The following is a 19,664-nucleotide window of genomic DNA, read 5'->3' as shown; positions in this document are numbered from 1 at the left end:
TGCATGTTCTATGGATGAAAGCAGCATGTGTGACGTCCATGGTTGGCTCCGGTTGTAACTCTTGATTTTCCTCGCTGACGGTCGCTTTCCTTTTTGCCTTCATGTGAGCGTCCAATTTGTGGCTTTTTCTTTGGATTTTCAATTATTTTTGAAGTTGTATCGTAGTCATCGATCTTCTCTTTGTTTGTTCAGCCATAGTAGATTACTGCTTACTTGCAACACTTGCAGAGACTGGAAAAGCAGCCGCTTAGCTCCGCCTACCCTCTCTGTCAGACCAACCACTGCTGGCTGATGGAAAACGCGTCACTAACTGGGCCCATTGTGTTCCCTCATTCAAAAGCAAACAAGACCATCAGCTACAAGATTGATTATATCTTTATACTTCATTTTAACGCCTGTAACCACTGCTGGGGGGTTAGGCGTTAGACAGGGATTAACTTTGCGCTGCCAATCAGCCTTTTTTTATTTACTTTACAAGGCAAAGATACACAGCAAGTTCTACATTTGAATGTTAAAATGAAACAGGATGAGATTTTTTGTTAAAACACTTGTCGTACATATACAGGACACGATCAGCAAAGAAATAAGAGGTACGGCTTTGTCCACAGGGGGCGACACAAACCGAAAGTTTGAGCTTTAACAGGATGCAAAAAAGTTGTAGTTATCTGTTGTAAGCTTTCATAAGATAAACGTGATAAATAAATGTATTTTTAGTTTCAGTTTAAACAGTCAAACATTCAACTTCAAGCAAGACAATGAATAAAATCGTATCCTAACATTATACTGTATTGCAGCAGGTTGTACTTATCGCAGGGCATTTGGATTTGATTGTACTTCATGTTTTGGCTCATTACACTCTTAATGAAGGACTGATTCCAGTGAAAGCTAACGTAAATATGTGACACATTTAACAGGGGAGCTGTAACCAGAATCAGAGTGGGTTCGCAGACTGAATAGAGATTCAAAGAGGAGTGCAGCAGCCATGGTGCCGCTTCTTCACATTTCATGATCATTATGAATCCCTGACCTTGGTTGGCAAACGGCTGTGAATTCCTAAGATAAGATTATTAAATATTAATTTATTTTTTCATTTGCAGACTATCAATACCCAACCCGAGACACATTAAAGCTCCCACAGAGAATGTGGGGTTGAAATCAGAGCAGATGAGAGTGTTAAGGTGGGGTAAATACCCAGAAGATCTGCTACTCTAGCTTGTAAAATCCCCCCGTCACTTAACCGCAGTCACGATGTCCTTGACAAAATAAAAGCGCTGCAATGACATCTGGAGTAGGATAGGAATCCTCTGTTGTCTGAGTATTTTTTTATGTTATTAAACCAACATTTGAAAATGCTCTTTGTGGAGAAACCTCAGACAAACGGTGAACACATGCAATTAGCATATATGACTTCTTTGTGTGTGTTTTAGAGAACGGAGAAGCAGCAGTGAATTTAACTTTTCAGAGCCTTGTCTATCCTTGTCACAGAGTGGGTTTTATCTTGTGAGAGATGATATGACATGGTATCCAGGGACATGGGTTTGATTTATTCATGAAGCACAAGTTAAAGACCTCAAAGAATTTAATAAATTATGAAGAGTCTTTGTTTTTTCTCCTCAGAGCGTTCCTAAAAACATGAAGTCGGAGTTGGAGATATCCCCAGATAATGAAGTGTTGGATTCGCACAGTATGGAAACTCCCCGAACTCCCAGCAGCCTGCCAAGGAGAAACTGAAGAGTCTTTAACTAATCTGGACAAGGTATGGAGGCAAATGCCACTTTTAAGCTGCTCTGCTTCCTCTTTTCTATAAATAATACGAATCCACTTATAGAATATGCAATTAGTCTGTGTTGTCTCGTTTCATACTCCTCTGTCTCTGCTGCTGCCAAACCGAAACACGCTTTGAATACCTCATTAAGTAGCATATTTTGATGCTATATATTTGTCTTTTTTAAGAAGGAAAGGGTGAATTTTTTTTTTATGAACATTTTTAGATCCCAACCTCGTCGGAGCAGTGACTGCATGATGTGTCGAACATTCGCTTTAAGCACTGCCAGCAGCCGAAGGAACCCCATGTGACCAATGATCAGATAGCCAACAGCAATGACCCAAAAGAGGTGAGAGAGTGAGAGTGCATGTAACACTACCGTTGATACGGTGACTCGCTCATGTTGGGGGAAATTAAATAAAGTGTGATTTTGCTCATTTTTCAGCTTCATTCACTTACAAATTGTGCAGCTAAGAGATGAAACAGAAAAAGCCATAAAAATTGAATTATAAGCAATCTAACACCGACAATGACATTTAAACACCACCGAATACTTAATGTGGAGAATTTGAAATGCCACTAATTTTATTACATTTAACTATTAAACAATAAAGACGATCTGGATTTTAAGAGGTGACATTTACAGGTAGTAATTTCCAAAGCCTTCATTAAGTATTTTTGGCCACATTAACCGCGCGGCTCGAGGGACGGCAGAGTGTTTGTCAACCGCTTTGGTCCAGACTGAAACGCCTCGACGACTCCTGAACGACTGCCAGGAAAATTCTGTTCAGACATTCATGATCCCCAGAGGAGGAAGCCCACTGACTTTGGTGATCTGCTGACTTTCCCTTTGTAGTGCCTTTATGGGGTTGGCATTTATGGTTCAGAGGGAAATATCTTGACAACTACTGGCTGGATTGTGATAAAATGTGGTACAAATATCCATGCTGCAGAGAAGTTAAACACTAATGACTTTAATGAGCTTCTGACCTTCCCTCTTCCCCATATTTTGGTTTGTGACCAAATACCTAAAGAGCTACGTTTAGAGACTGGATGAAGATGGTGAATGTGCTAAATATTAGTATGCTTGCATTGTCATTGTAAGGATTTAAGGTACAGTTTATGAGCTTCTAGCATGTCATTAGACTGATGTGGTTTTCTTTATTAAGCAGCTTCAGGATAAGCAATCAACCCTGGATATAATGGATCAGGATGTTCTTTTAATCAAACTGTATAATAATGACTCTGACCTGCCTAAAAAATGAGAACAAAAAGTAATAATGTTGTTCTGAATTTCAAGCTGCTTTTTTTTTACTTAGATAATTTGATCAGAATTTGAATCATCGGGCAACTTGAGCATTTAAAGTTGATTAATACACGGCTGTGTTAAATACTTAATTCTGATTACAGCAGTTATCTCTCGATAACACACCGTTGCTATGAAGAACAGACCGTTACCAGGGATGCGGCTCTAATCACACAATCCGGAGGACTAAGTGTAATCATATCAATCCGTCGAAAGAAGTCCGGTAAATTTAACGTAGGCCTCTTAACAGAGGGGAGGCTACGACAGAGAGATCTACAAAAACTGAAGACGGCACATGAAGTAAACATTAAACAGAACATATCACAGGATACGGCGGTGTTTAAAGACGGTGAATGGGGGGGGAAAAATGTCAACAGACTCTTGACAGTGACGAGACAGAAAACCTCAATCAGGTGCTGCGCTGATTCCTGCGGTCCGGTTCACTGTGTCTTGGAAATTTTTCCATTTAATGTGAGAAATAACAGCTTGGTTAGCTAATTTTAAGGTAATATTAGCTTGGTTGCCTCATTTTGTGAAGGCTACACCGTTGCTATAGACCCAGCTCTCACTATGAGTGTAACTGACTATTATTAAATGGACTACGGAAATATAATCATTTTTAATTTAATAAATATAATTTCCAAATCAATATTTTGTGTCAAATATTTTGTAAGTAGGTAGCCGTGTAATAAGCCGGATAATGTATAGTGAGCAGGTTGTTATCGCCGTGATAACAACCTGCTCACTATACATTATCCCTTACATATTTGGGCACTTGAAGTTTCTGTCTGAATTTGTGAACTGGAATTTTGTCAGACAGATGGTTTTCAAAGTAAAAAAGTATTTTGGTATGAAAGTATGAAATATTTAATTATGCCAACAATTCTGGAATTGGTGATAATTTGCTTCCAAAAGACATGAGCAGGGCTTCTAATAATAAATATGATTAAATAATTATTGCAATTTTGCTTAAAATCTGAAGTTAGATTGTAGTAGCATTCCTACACGAACTCCTCTTCTCCCCCTCTTTCTTTCTTTGTGTCAGCTTTTCTGCAGTGAGAAGTCATGGAAGTTATCAGAGATTTTGCTGAAGGGTGCAGCAGTTATCGCAGACGAGAGCGTGACTGATGGCGGCCCGGCAATGCAGAAAGATCAAAGGTCAGAACCGCTCTCGGACCATTATTGGCTCCCACCATTAAATGGTTTTTCAAATTAAATTTCTATGCCATTGAATCTCTGATGCTACATTTTCCATGATACAGCGCAGGTTGAAAGGTTTGAAATTTGAAAGGAGCTCAGATCGTCAAGACCCCTAAAGCAGGTTACACACACGCTCCATCCAGCCCGGACAGATAGGCCTAACTCGGGAAGATTACATTTACTTATCTTTGCATGGCCTGATGACTTTAACTGCATTACAGGACAGGAAAAACAAGCATCTGCCACCCTACAGATTTGACTCTTGGCTGCTGCTTTGACTGCAAAGGACCAAGTTTCATTCACCGAAATAAAATACATCGACTAGAAAACATTTAGTACCAGAAAAAGCTGCTTTTTCACAGGTTGAAATCACAGTAGCTTTTTATAGTTAAGGTTTGCAACGTGTAGAACTCCCTCACATCCTACATTATACAAGATATGTGATATCTAGCATTTACTCAAATGTTTTAATTTGGAAGTGGGTAGGTGACATTTACTGACGTACTTTTACTGACTTAGGCTTCAGATATTCGTCTTTAAAAACCTCATATTCAGGCAGTTTCAGCACCAGGGGAGAGCAAGAGGGAACCAGTGATCGCAGCAAAGTCTCTATTTAGTAGGATTGGTTGTTTAATCATTCCTAATACTTGATTTGAAACCCTAAATAATATAGTAGTACATTTATTATTTTGTTATTAAGAATCTTTTTCAGCAGTTCTCTGCAGAAGCACTTCTAATTGACTGTATCTTAATGATTAATAGAATTGGCAGCAGGTAGAAATGAGGACTCGTCTAGGTAAAACCTCAGAGGGGCTTTTTGTTCTCAAGCTGCTTCACCTTATTAAGGTGAATGTGACTCCATGGGGAAGCACCTGCTGCAGTGACACAGGAGCTTTGCAGAAGCGGTGGAGCAGGCTGGATGGGAAGAATCATGATAAAGCCCGGCCCCGCTCCTGTGGCTTACACCGAGCCCTCACCTCAGCTTCCCCAACCAATCCCAGGAGCACATCTGCATGGCTTTCACCTCTGCTGAACACTGTTTACGGCTAAATGTAGAGGCAAAATTGAAAGTAAGTGAGTGTGATATCAATATTCATTTGTAGCCAAAAGCAGAAATACAAGACATGTGAAGTGTAGACCCAATTTCAGGCCAAATCATTGATTCTGCTTTGCTTTATATTTCCTCGCTGTCGCAGCTAAATCAAGGCAAAGGTCTAACGCTGCCGGGGCCCGACATGCTTCAGAGGTCTCCGCAGCAGAAGAGTGCAGAGATCAATGTCTTGCTCCAGAACATCCAGTCCCTCATCACCTATCAAAAGGCTGTCAGTCCACGGAAGGTCAAGCCCCAGCAAAGCCTCATCTCACAGATGGAAAGGCAGCGGCTGCCAATGAAGCAGCAACAGTCTGCCAAAAAGACCCCCTAAAGCCAATGATGTCCTTGAATGGCAGTTTCTCATTTGTGTGAAGTGACTCGTGCTGAAGTGTCCCGAGAATTTGAATTCAATGACAGAGTGCCTCTAGAAATAAAACCAAAGGACATCATTAACCGTTTTTTTTAATCAGAATGTTCATAAATAATATAACTGTACACGTCATTTTACATGGGACACACCAAAGCAAATATTACACAGACAGTGTCCTGTTACTTTGTGTTACTCTGAGAGGACCGCTAGGAAACCCATAAATCATAAAGTCTACAGTGCAAAACTGTCAAGGTCAAACGTCCATTATTTAGCCAGAGTAAAAGTAGAGTAGCTTTAATCAGCCTAGTTATAAAAAAAGTATAAAACATAAGATTTAATTTGACTTTTTTTACATATTTGCAGCAGAATAACAAAAGAACATTTTTCAGACAAGGAAACAAGATGATTTTTGTTATGATCACAGAGGAAAACCTGTTGGACCTGAGCGTCCTGTCGAGCATCAAGCCACCATGGAGTTTTCTACTAAACGTTACAAAGAGTGTTACATTTTAAAATAGAGGAATAAAATATTTTGCAGCATTTTTTTCTCTTGTTATCCTTCAAACCCACTGAGGGGAATCTATTCTAGGAATCTGAATGCAGGCCCCCTTTTACTGGCCATTAGCTACCTGGCTGATGAACAACCCTTTAGTGCGTCTATTTTGCACACCCAAAGTGTCCTTGTCTGAACACCCTTCATATTACTCACCCCCCTCGTCCTCACATAGTGTGCAAATTCTTTTAATTCAAACCAATTTGGTGTTAAGAGAGATGCGCTTAATCCACCCTTGAAAATGGATTTCTCCTACATGGAAACAACCCTCACCACGACACCACCTTTGAACAAAATGACCTCAGTACCCAAAATAACACCCTCCGCTTCGGACTTCAAGATGAATACCTGAGCCTGAACATACCAGCAGCTACTTGAGCCTCTGTCAGAGAGTCTTTGGCCTTGTGTGGGATCTTTTTTTAAATCGCCATCAGTTCAGCGCTTGCGGTCCACGCTTGCAGCTCGGGTGCAGTTCTCCGGTCATCTCGCCTACTCAGCCTCACAGCTCCCGGTTATGGCTGGGGTTGCAACATCCAATTGCTGTATCCAGACGATGCACACCAGCATAGAATGTACGTCGAACTTGCACATTACTTATTCACAGACAGCAGCAGGTTAATCTGGAAAAGAGGCGCAGGGAAAAAAAAGCGATGAGTGCTCACCGTGACTTAGCCGGCGTTCGTTATCTAGCGTTTCTCCACTGAAGTGGCTCTCAGCAGTTTTGGATGTTGCATTATTAAAACTATGTCAGGTGCCTTTGGGCTGTGCTAATCCGGCAGTACTGTACCTGCTCCAGAGATGGACAGGCGATGATTTGAAGGTCTTCTCCGCTGTATTCCTCCTGAAGCAAGGCGTGCAGTCTTTGGAATACCTGCTGGATGTTATTCTGTGGAGGGGGGGGAAAAAAAGCCATCCTATTACTGGGAGCTGGAGGGAAATTAATACTACATTTCCATCTGGCCTACGTCCCCTCACTATCTTGTTTCCATGTCAACTGGAGTGTTTTGTTTCTCTCTCTTTCGGCTTAACCTGGCACCTTGATGAGCGGCGCACAGAGATTTCTCTATTAGGAGTTCAATCACGCTGATAATTTATAGCTGAGGGCACAACATCCGCGCCACATTTAAAGAAAAAAAGACAAAGCCAGGACGAGATTTCAACCACAGGATTGTCTCCTAAATTGATTGACAGGCCTTTTACTACAGTGACTAATTCTCGCTAATGAATAAATGTAAGTCAATGATTTCTGATGCAGTCAGAGGTTTGTTGACATGCTAATCTCTGCACAATAACTCATTTTAATATCCATGTGGAGAGATAAACAAACCTGCCTTTCTGTCTGTGAGTTGAACTCTTCGCTAACACATGTGGATAACCTCTAATTCAGATCATTAATCGCTACTGATTGGACCTTCAAGCTCAAGCGCATGGCATTCCTGCTGTGTGAACACTTTATGAAGGATTCTTCGAGCTTAAACAATGGTTTGAAAAGAAATTGACTCATGCGGTACAACGCTGCACCCGAGTGTGTCTGCCACCCACCCGGACAGGCTTGAAAAGGATGAACTCTGTGTCTCTATTGGCTAAGTACAAGGACATGCTTTGTAAAGTGCTTGGCAGCTTGCTCTTCATCACCCGGTAGGTAGTCATCACTATATCGTTGATCTTAGCTGAAAAGAGAAAAAAAAAAGCACTGAGAAAAAACACTGACATGCCCTCTAGCATTGGCTTTACAAGTTTTGATGAATTACGGTATGATGCCAGTGGCGTTCCCTGAGACAAATCTTACCTGGCTGTGCCCAAGGTTGCTGAGACAGGCTGTACGTGGGACCACCTTGGATAGCCATCGTTTTCAGAGCTGCAACCTGAGTGCAGGCAGTCAAAACAAAACATTACAATTTGAAAAGGCTTCACTTGTGTGTGTGAAAACAAGCACAAAAAAGCAGCGCTGCTAATTTGGCAATCTTGAGTTAGACAAAGAATTCACTTAATAATAACAGAAAACTGAGGGAGGGAGGTAGACAACAAGACAGGCGACTAATTATGGCAGCACAATAATTGCACTGAAAGATTTCACAAAATAAAGTGACAACACATGCACACACAGACACACACCAGCAAATGACTTAGACATCTTGGATGAAAAAACAGATGTCAGTAAAGCACTTTTTAGTTTTAAAGAGGTAAACGCTGAAAAAGTGAAGGTCAGGATGATCCGTAGCCGCCTGAGGCGAAGTCTACCTGCGCTGGAACAGTTACCTTGGTGAGAAACTCCTCAAGGTTCCCCACAAAGATCTGAGTCTGCTGCTGGATGAACTGCTCGCAGCTGAACTTCAGGTGTCGGTCCACGTCCTTCTTTGAGTCGATGTAGTGCTCCTTTATCTCTGGAGTTCCCTGAGGGCCACAGAGACAAAGGCTTTAGCACTATCAAGTGCCGTGTCCTAAAGGCAGGGTGCTATCAAAGTACTTATAGTATGTTTAATGAAAGAAAAGGAAACAAAAAATAAAAGCACTGCACCTCCAACAGGAATTCAAGTATGGCGTTGTGGCTGTTAAGTCGGAAGAATTTGGGAACAGCCTTGGGGTTGAGGATTTTGAAGGCAGCATCTTAACACAAAGCAGAGATGTAATCTGGACTGGTGTAGAATTACAGTGCCCTCTAGTGCTGCAAATTTAATATGACCTTGACTGAGATGAGGGTGATAGGAGGAGCGAGCCTGCCCTGTGAGCCATCAGTTAATGTACATTATGGTGTTGGATTACACTGTAATTTCCACATTAATTGTTGCCACTGGTGCATGTGATAGGCACAAGTTGCTTAATGAGCATGAGAATGTAATGACTGGCTTTATGGAGCTGAACACCAATGTTCCCTCCACCTTTAATTATCTTACCTCGCGTTTTCTTCAGGTCCAGTGAGATTTCCTTGATGGCAAAATCGGTGTGAAACGGGGCAATCTGTTCGCGCATTATCAGCAGGTGCTTGATCAGGAAAAGTTGCCCATCTATTTGCGTCTGCGGAAAGTGATAGCACACTGTTAAATCCACACTGCAGGCTGCCAGCACAAAAGGGCATCTGCTGACTATCCAAGCTTCACAGAACATAAAAGCACCAGCTTTGGAGAAGATAAGGGAATATGTCTAATTAATAACTGCTGATTAACCACGGCTGGAAAGGGACGCATTACTGTGACACAGAAAAAAAAAGAAAAAAAAGGCAGCTGAAATCATTTATTGCTCAGCTAGCGACTGAAACATTGGAGAAAGACATCATCAACACAGGGTGGGAACACGTCCTCTGAGATTGATGCTGCTGCTTTAATTTGAAGTGTTAGGTTGAAACGGGCCAGTTAGCACAGATAGACAGCAAATTTGAAGGTGAGAGAAGCCCATAAATAACGGATGGTCTGCTGAACACTCTGTAGAGCATAATAAAGCGCTCATTAAAATAAACTCGCAATGACATCCCAGCTGCTTTCGTTAAGGATCCTGCAGCCGGAAGGAATTTTGAATAACAGATCACATTTTATCTAAGAGGGAAATAATCTTGTTTACTATGTCAAAAGAAAGGCACATTTCCAACTTGTTTGATAATAATAAGTCTGAAAAGTTCTCTAACAATAGACAACAAAACTGTACTGTTAGACATGTGTGCCAACCTTGTTTTTAAGGATGATATCTGACGCTTTAAGCAGGGACTGGATGCAGGCAGATAAGGCTTCTTGAGATAAACCCTGGAAGACTGCTCTCTGGAAAAAGACCAAGACACAGTAAGAAACATTGGAATAATATATGCATAAGTGGAGGAACTATACAGCAGACATTCAACCATATATTTGTATAGAAAATGTTCGACTCACATCTATACATCTGTAGAGCTTGGAGAGACAAACAAGTGTTCGTCTGACAGTAGGGTACCACATGCCGTGCAGATCAGCAGGAGAGATTGACGCCTGCAGGCTTGATGCTTCTACATTCCCTGTATTTTTTGTACAAAAGAAGCAAAAGCCATCAGGTTATAACAATAACAAAAAAAAAAGGTTGTCGAAAAGCAAGTGTAACAATCTGGAAACACACACCAGCATTACTGTTTCTTTTAGCATCAGGATCCTCAAGCTGAACATCAGAAAACATGGACTCCTGTGACATCTGCTTCATCTGCTCTTCCTTCAAGCTCTGAGCAATTTTCTGTTGATGACGAAGTGAGGAAAGACTTAATAGAAGGATAGTCACGTTTTTCCATTTGCTTCAACAACATGTTTTTAAAGGGCAAATTAACAGACAGGTGGCTCAGCTACCAAGAAAAGTCTTGATGACCGATAATGGAATCTACATGTAAAAAAAAAAAAAAGCAAGAGCATCAGGGCAAGAGCATCAGGGATATTTCATAATGTTTTATGTTTCTCCATTTGCATCAAAACATATCAGCAAAAAAATGCCATCCAAACCTTATCTTAGCAACTCTGCTTTGACAATGCAGTGGACCAAACACAAACAAACACCTGTATGATCGAGTTTGGATCTACATAAGATTCAAAGACAATGTGAGCCAGACTGTCACAGACTGATAACCCATTTACACCTGCATTAACATGTATTTTTCCTTGTCCACTTAACATGAGCAGATACAGATCTGATGTCATCATATTTTAAGGATTATTTATATTTATCTAATTAGTTAACGATTTATGTCTGTATAGTTAAGTAGTGAACTAATTATTCATATTTATTTCTATCTAGTGAACTTGTGAACTATTTAATAATTAATATTTATCCAACTAGTTAACTATTTATTTTTACATATATTTTATTTTTAGTCAACTATTTAGTTGTTTATTTATATTAATAAAATTATATTTATATAAATATATATTATATATTTAGTTAACTTGTTAACTATTTATTTATTTATTTATTTATTTATTTATAAGTAGTTAACTAGTGAACTATTTATTATTTATATTTATTTAACTAGTTAACTATTTTTTAGTTAGCTATTTATTTATTTGTATAAATTAAACTTTACTATTTTTTATATTTATTTTTTATATTTATTTAACTAGTTAACTAGTGAACAATATATTCATCATTTATATTAATTTAATATTTATTTATTATAGATACATACATACAGACATACAGTCATGCCAGTTATGTCAGTTGTTTGAAAGTCATTATCTTAAGCTCGAGATATTTTTGATGGCCATGAAAATATTAATTTGTTGCAGTCGTAATTACATCCAGGTTGTATAAAGCTGGTTGAGAACAAACTGTACTGACTATAATTAATGAAAGTTTGGATTCTGACGATGCTAAAAACAAAAAAGAATTTATAAAAAGACTTACCTCCATCATCTCCAATTTCTCAGGATAGGCCAGATCCCCTGGAGCCGGTTTGTAGCCCGTGATATCCGTCTGGATGTAAATGTGAGTCCTGTAGACCAGCCTCTCCTGGACATCCTCCAGCATCTGCTTCACTACCGCATCAAAGGCCCCCAGCTGTGTAGCTACACAAAAGCACACAGAGGTCAGTGCACAGCTGAACCCATATAAAAAGCACAGCACTCCCTGCCCTCTAGTCCAACAGCGCTTTGTTTGACTTCCAACTTCACAAAACTCTTGTGTTATTGTTGATAAGCTTTAAAGAAAGGTTTGAAATCTAGAAGCTACACTGAATTGACTTCTTGCTAAGAGTTAGATTAGAAGATGAGTGATACCACTCTCAAGGCCGCCAGTAAAAATGTGGCTAACAGCAGCCAGCTAACTTAGCTTAGCACAAAGAGCGGAAACGTTATATTGTATAGACTCCACTAAGAGTTCGGCAGGAATATAACCCACTGTAAAAGATTGATTTCAAGTTTTTAGACTTTGTTTTTTGTATGTTTTATATATATTTTGTGATATTGATTTCTGCTCTAAAAGTTTAAACAATTCTATTCTTTAGATAATTTTCTAACAGAGCTAAATTTACCAAAAGATCAAGTACTGGTTAAAGTTTTTTTAATGTGATCTAACAAACCCCAAAGTCCATATTTAACACCAAAAGAGACAAGTGATACGCTTTTAGGAGAACAGAAGCTCCAACTTACCATTGTTATGAACGTGGTCTTCAAGCATCTCGTTCTTGAGGATGCTGCAGAGCTCAGACAGCGTCTCCAGATGGATGATGTGGATGATTAGAGGCCGGAGGACGTCATACAGGGACAAACATAACTTCTCTAGAAGCTCGCTGTCGGAGATTAAACACCAGTTAATTACTTTGTAGTCTAAAATAACACTTACGGTTAAAGGTTTGAGTTTTGCTTCAAGTTTAAAATTAAAGCAAAGACTAAAAATAAGTATGCAAGAAATATTTTAGCACTTAAATAGTTGTAACTAACACATCAAGAAAAATCATGCATTTTGGTTCGTTCGCATGTGTGCCTCAAATCGATGGCTGTGTGTGCGTTCAGTTTTACCAATGAGGAAGTTGCTACTCACTCTAGTTTGGCTGTAGGTTTGGTAAAGAACTCGTTGTACAGCTGGTGTTCATCCTGGCAGACGTGAACCATGAAGGCACAGCCACTGCGAACCTGTACAACAAACAAGAATTATCACCCGCTGCATGGGCTACCAACACTTTGCTTTGACTCCTATTAAACAAGCAAACATCCTCCCACATAAATGATGCAGGCATTCATTAAAGCAATCATTAACGAGACGCGTAACCTTTATTAAAAGAAACATCTCAGATAGGGGGGGCAGCTTTTATGACACTTGTATGATATTCTGACCTTTAATTACAGTATCCCCATCAAGCCAATTAGTGAAGTATTTTTAAATATCACAAGAGCATCAAACAACAAAGTCTGTCCAGGTTCCAAAATTAGATCAGTGATTTCTGAAGCATCAAATTAGATTAAAAATATTTTACATGAATTGCTTCGCCGACCTTTGGGTCAGTTTCATTTTTATACACTTGAGGAACATGCCAAAAGATTCACACAAGCAACACTCGGCACAGAAATTCACTTCAGACGCCTGCAGTACGCCCAGGTTAGACTCATTTATCATGTGCACACGTTTGTGCCTGCAACACAAAAAAAATCCCACAGGGACCCAACTGTGCATTTTTCACAGGCTGAAATGTCACCTTACAATATCTAAAGGGAAGTTGTGCTTTGAAGAGCTTACCAGAGCGCAGTGGTCTTTGCTGTTTTGGTTGGTCAGGTCAGTAATGGTGGATGTAATGCTGGGACTGAGGAGCTGCTCTCTCTGGTCCAGGTAGCACTGATGGACTTCATCTAAGAGCTGATGGTATCTGCTCACATAATTACAAGGTCGGAGGAATTAATTTGGCTCAAGAAGGGTGGAAAAGATCGATTAGGAATGCGAATACCGTATTGGTCTGAATATAAGACAGGTTTTTTCCCTTGACATACATCTGAAAAAGTGGGGTCGTGTTATATTCGACTTTTAAAGGCCAACATACGCTCACAACAGTAGACGGCGCCAGTCATCTGTAAAGCGAGCGTACCCCTCATGACAGAGGCCAGCCGTCACTCACAGCTACAGCGCCAGGGGGATGAAAGATGGAGCGACACGGTGATTGTCCAGAACTAATGGCTTAAAAGTGCGCCAAGTTAACCAACAATTGAGGCGGAGCAATGATGTAAATTTTAAGATAATTGCTCTGTCTGCCATTTCCGGACAGAGTGTAATGTCCCAAAAAGATCAGGGGCCGGCCGTGCCCCGTCCTCCTGCGCTCTCAGTGGACTTAGCTCGGCCCTCCATACCTTTGGTCAAGCTTCTGGGAGTCCCCCAGGACCGGTCCGGGGAGGGCAGGCCCGGAAAAAGCCGCAATGGGCCGCCACGTCTTAAAAATGCTAACAGTCTTACCTAACAGAGACAGAGAAGATCGTACCGTGGTCCATAAAGCGGTCGCTTTTAAGAGATCAACAGGAGAGTGTGCGAGTATGTTACTGAAAAACGGAACGAATGTATGCACATTACTAGAGCTGTCATCCAGCTGTTTCAAGACTGCTCTATAAATAGACCTCACTTCGATTGTTAATGATTTATTGGAAATTTGAAAGCCATTTAATTTAATTTAAATGGGACAATTTAAAACTCCTGTGAGGAGTTTTTTGATGTTTATGAAACTGAGCGATAAGATTGATTATTTCTATATAGTTAGTTTTAATGCCTGAAACTGCTGGTGAAGGGTAGGTGTCAGACGCAGCGATTAACTGCACGCTGCCTTTGTTTACATTTTCCAGGGCAGAAATTTAAAGTGAGTGATATGTATGACAGTTAAAGAAAGCAGGATGATTTGTTAAAAAAACACCACTTAAGCATGTACAGGACAAAATCAGCAAAGAGATAAGAGCTACGGCTTTGTCCACAGGGGGCGCCAAAATCAACACAAACGGAAAGTTCCTCACAGGAGCTTTAATCTAAATGATATAGAAAATATGAGATTTATATAAGATATAAAGATATATAAGATATATAAGAGAATATAAGATTTGGTCTTCAAAAAGTCTTATATTCAGACCAACACAGCACCTCGGTTTTATATTGGAAAAAATCTAAAACTCACTCTGGAATCTTCTCTGCTCGCTGTTCAATCTGCTCAATCAGAGACTGAAAGGAAAAGAAAACTATTTTAAAAGGGGGATTTTATCCATGCATAATTTCAGTGCATAATTAAAACATTATACTCACTCTAACTTTTGGTGCAGCTGCCCTAAACTTTACATAGTAAAGTGTAAAGGCATTGTCAGCGTTGGTCAAGCCCATTGGATCCTAGGGGGGAGAAAACATGAAAATCATGTGGTGATATTAGAACACAAACAGTATTAATGCATCTTTATACCATGTGATTGTCTAGAAGGAGGAGATTTGACTTTTCTTACCCTTTTCGTTAACTGGTTTGTGAGAGTCTGCATAGTGTTGACAATGTAGATCTTCATGAAGTGCATAGCTTTAGATAGACATTGTTTAAACTTGGCTAAATAAACGGGATAGTCCTTGAAATTGGGCTGCAATGAACAGAGATAAGAAAATGTTGAAATGCAGACATTATACTGCAAAGATATCAGCTCTGCAGTTGTTATGAAAGTTATTATTCAGGCATTTGTCTTGAAATTCTCACTTGAAAACAAACAAACAAAACTGTAAAGTAGGTTGGGTATAAATATGACATTGCAAACATTCAAACACAAATATGATGTTTAATTCTTTCTTTGCTAATAATTTAGATCTGCACAGACAAAACTCTGGAGAGTGCGAGCTACTTACATGTGAAGAAACGTATTCAACGCAGTCATCCAGCTTGGACAGCATTGGTATAAAGCCTTCGCTATTTACAGACAAGGTTGGTGAGTTCAGTCTCTGCAAAGGCAAAGAAAAGAAAAAAGCTTGAAGGACTTCCAAGAATTATAATCCTCCGGCTCTCTGTCTTTAAAGTCAGAAAATTATTTTAACTTATAAAGTCATAACTCCAGGAGATGTGTACTTTGAAACCAGACCAAAGTAAAATCTGTTGAACTAGTTTCACAGATTTCACTTTTTAACATTTAGGAAGTGAGACAAAATGTCCTGATTATACTCTGTGAAACTTTTTAAAGACATAATTATGTATGACATGTAGCTGGCTTCCAAACGCTTCAGAATAATGTTTTAATCTAGGACATAATATAATAATAAGTTAAAATTAGTGCTAAACATGTTTAATGCATGAATATAGTTATTAAAAGTTATAAGATATAAAGAACAAATAAAAACAGCCTACCGTGTTTATGTTCTCCAGCTCATTAAAATATGACAGTTTCTGCTGTATGCTCTCTGCCAGGTCAACCAGCTCCGACTGCAAAGAGACAAAACAACAAACCTCAGTTGACACGACACGTCATGACAGTTTAATTTCACATCAGTTCAAGTTCAGTCCAAGTTCCCTCGAACGGTCCAATCTACATACATTTGTGAACATAAGCAGCAAACTGTGAGAAGAGACGGAATGAAAAATGCTGCGTCAATAAGATATTAAACACGCCATGGAAAGAATGAGGAGCAGTGGGATTTTTTTGACCTGCATAATACATGCTAGTGATATTCTATTCACACAGGCTTTTATCTATGTCATGCTGTCCTGAACTAGATCGTGTACGATATATCTAGTCATCTTTGGTTACCACATTTTTTTTTCTTTTAGAAAAATTCCCTATTCAAAGCAGCTCCAGAGACAAGCGGAACAGACATTACAGATATATCTGCAGCTTTTGGGTTCATGTTTGCAAATATAAACACCTAAACTAGACAATAAGAAAAATATTTTCTGTGAAATCATAATTTAAACTTTTTTCCGCTGATCAAGTCTCAGAGATCCGCATATTATGTGGCTTAGGTTAATAGGGTGCAGCTTACCTGCTCTTTAAGGAGCTGTTCACAGGCCTCATGCAAGGTGCCCGTCTTATTGGACACAAACAGATACTGTTTCTGAAGGGACTCTAAGTGCTCCAGAGCAGCACACACGTCTTTCAGAATAGCATCACATTGCTCCTGGTAGCAGTTTAGAGCATCTCTGGTTTTCCTGAGGGGAGAACAGACATATTAACAGCATGATGCAGGGATGCTACATAATGTTTTGAAAGGTGATTTTGGTTTACCACAATGTTTTAAACACATAGCAGCAGAAACGTAATACACTTCTTCTAGTGGAAACTCTCAGACACCAGCTGTGACATCACAAACTGGGTCATGGCCAGAAGTGCAGCAGACGAGTTTAGCCAGTAGAGCAACACAGCGGTGGATCCTGCCCTGCTTTCCTTTCCTTTCCTTTCGTCCACCTCTGTGGAACACTCTGATCTGATCACATGAGATCCAGTATACCCATGGCAACTTTTCAAAGCAAACTTGACACTACTGTGTTGACTGATGATTAGCTTCCGTGTGTCTCTAACTAAGCATGCTTGTGTCACAGGTTTATGTCTAGCTAACCTGGTTCAACTTAACCCATTTGAATTGCAAAACAAATATCATATATGGGCAGCCATTCAGAGCTTGTTTATAATGGGTAGACTCCATGTGGGGTAATTAACGTATTTTAGTGGGTTTGTGGGTGATCAACAAGCATTTTAATTTAAAGCACACAGAGCTTAATGTTCACGCGAAGATGCTATAAATTGTAAATAACAGTGATTTGCTATAAAAAATAATAATTCATATTTGAAGCTGCTTTACTCTAAGCCAGCCCTCCTCCATATAGGCACATGGCCAATACAATCCGTATGATCACAGTGTAGTGTAAAGCACTATGAAATTAATTCACCTGTATTTTTCGCTCTCATCCTGGTCCATGTTTGCCTGTAACTTGGCAAACCAGGCAAAAAACTGCAACACAAATTGTCATTGTATTACACTCATGCTTCTTATTACGACACAGTATGTAAGCCTGGCTGCATCACCGTTTCCTGGTGGCAAAGAGGCTCACCTGTTGTGCAGTCTCTATCCTGTCATTCTCCATCTCGAGCGTCTGGAAACCCTTCAGCAGGACGTCCTCTGTTGAAGCGGGCACAGTCGCTGTAAAAGGAGACTGCAAGGACCGTGACGAAAGGCTGCACAAGTCTTCAATGGGCAACTGAAAAACAAAGCAGGGCTCTCTAGTTTCTAAAAACACAACATGCCTTCTAGTGAAGCTAGCTAGGAGGATTGACGTGGCGGAGTGTAAGTGCGAGCTCGCTAGGTAGCCAACAAGCTAACGTTACGTGCTAAATTCGCTTAAATATAATATTTACAAGTCAAAAAGGTGAACTAAGCTCATGCAAAGGCATTTGCTATGTTTAGTTAACTTCACTGACGTTAAGAAAGTAAGTTAGCAGCCCTGTTAGCTTGCTAGCTTGCTCCGGAGGAACACCTCACCTCTGACGGGATAGAGATAGTTTCAGCTGCTGCTCGGATCTCCAGGACAGAGTCCATTTGTTTCTCCGTTAGCGGAGCCATGGCATCGGTGCGGCGATCCCATAACGATAGTTTCTCCCTGGTTTCTTTATCTGTTAGGTCCAGGAGTGACTGCTCTGTGAACGCCATCGTCACTTTGTATAGCACCAACGTCAGCAGCAGCAGCAACGCTCAGGTACTTCCTGTTCCGGGAGTGTGGGCGGGGCTTGTGGAAGCTGCTGGTCCAGCTACAGTGGTGAGTTCAGTCGCAGCTCAATAATATTTACTCAAATATATTTTAACATGACTGCTTTTTATAGTAGTTCTGGCCTGCCCATAAAGAAACCAACAATATAAACCTTTAAACACACACGTTTAGGGTTTTATCTGGTGTCTCTTTTGTCAACTTTATGTGCAACACATCGTTTGGCTTCATACTATTATTAATTTATTTTATTTAAGTGCATGTCATTTTTTTGTTTTATAGCCTACTCGTGGTAGATGAACTTTGTTTTAGTTTTTAATGTGTGTGTGTCTCTTTTTTTCTTATGTGCAAATCAAATCACTTCTTAATTACATACTTATGCATACATATATTGAGCAAATTAAAATGGTAACAATTAAACACATTAATAAAAGATATAAAAGTGCTCTAATAAAATGTATAATATATAGAATCCTTATTTATCATTATTTTATAAAGTAATCGCTTAATGTGACACCTCACATTAGTCTTATTGTGACTGTTCCTGACCAAGTGCTATTTATTCTTTATTTGCCTTGAGCTGAATTTGCCTCCTGGATAACAGCTGTGCCCATAATGTAATTTATATAAAGCTAACACCACAAGACAAATAGACCAGCCTGATAGATGGAATTTGTGGGTGGGGTAGATATGGCCTCAGGCAGTTTAATCATTTATCATATAAATAAAAAACCAGCAGGTGGAGCCCAGGGGTACATTTTTTTATACTTCAAATTGAGATTTTCTTTTCTTTTTTTATTATTCTTGCAGTTTAGTTTCTCTTCTTTAAGTATCCACTTAGAGTAAAGCATTAATCATACTTATTTAAAGTGTTGCATTCACATATCCACAATAATGTGTCTCATCCTTCAACAAAAAGAGCCTTAAATTTATTGCCTTAACTTTATTGTCTGCTCACTTCATTATGCCTTATGCGTGTTTGACAAGATTTTTTCTTTGCCACTGCGTTTTGTCTCATGTCTCATAAAGTAAGACAGAGTAAAAATATATTTATAGGTTTTTTTTTGTTTGTTTCAACGTACTGTCAGTGTTGAAATAATTGCAAACGCCTCACATAAGTGGTGTATTGTCTTGAGAAAAATATTTATATTTGAAATATTTTCTACAGCATGTAACGTGATGAAATTATACAAAACAGGAGTTCAATCTTGTTTTGCATAATGATTCTGTAGTCTTAAAGCATGTTTTATTAA

At 39.5% G+C, this 19,664-nt stretch overlaps 1 protein-coding gene across 1 annotated transcript; it reads right to left on the bottom strand.

The window, feature by feature from the left end:
- Nucleotides 1-5,823: 5,823 nt before the first annotated feature.
- Nucleotides 5,824-18,356, bottom strand: cog3 (component of oligomeric golgi complex 3). Its single transcript, XM_069663731.1, has 23 exons — nt 18,189-18,356; nt 17,761-17,907; nt 17,599-17,660; nt 16,695-16,860; nt 16,063-16,137; nt 15,570-15,662; nt 15,185-15,310; nt 14,994-15,074; nt 14,869-14,912; nt 13,461-13,587; nt 12,768-12,859; nt 12,377-12,516; nt 11,634-11,794; nt 10,367-10,475; nt 10,148-10,266; nt 9,947-10,036; nt 9,182-9,302; nt 8,806-8,894; nt 8,547-8,681; nt 8,077-8,152; nt 7,830-7,957; nt 7,075-7,173; nt 5,824-6,907 (listed from the first exon to the last, which is right to left on the bottom strand). The coding sequence occupies exons 1-23, from the start codon at nt 18,354-18,356 to the stop codon at nt 6,878-6,880; spliced, it is 2,478 nt and encodes an 825-aa protein (XP_069519832.1). The 3' UTR covers nt 5,824-6,877.
- Between the last annotated feature and the right edge of the window lie 1,308 nt (nt 18,357-19,664).

Source organism: Semicossyphus pulcher, unplaced genomic scaffold (genome assembly GCF_022749685.1).
Source record: "Semicossyphus pulcher isolate SPU_LCO1_2020_fin unplaced genomic scaffold, fSemPul1.0.p SCAF_15, whole genome shotgun sequence".
Lineage (NCBI taxonomy): Eukaryota > Metazoa > Chordata > Actinopteri > Labriformes > Labridae > Semicossyphus > Semicossyphus pulcher.
The sequence above is the reverse complement of the archived record's forward strand: the minus strand, read 5'-3'. Positions and strand labels throughout refer to the sequence as shown.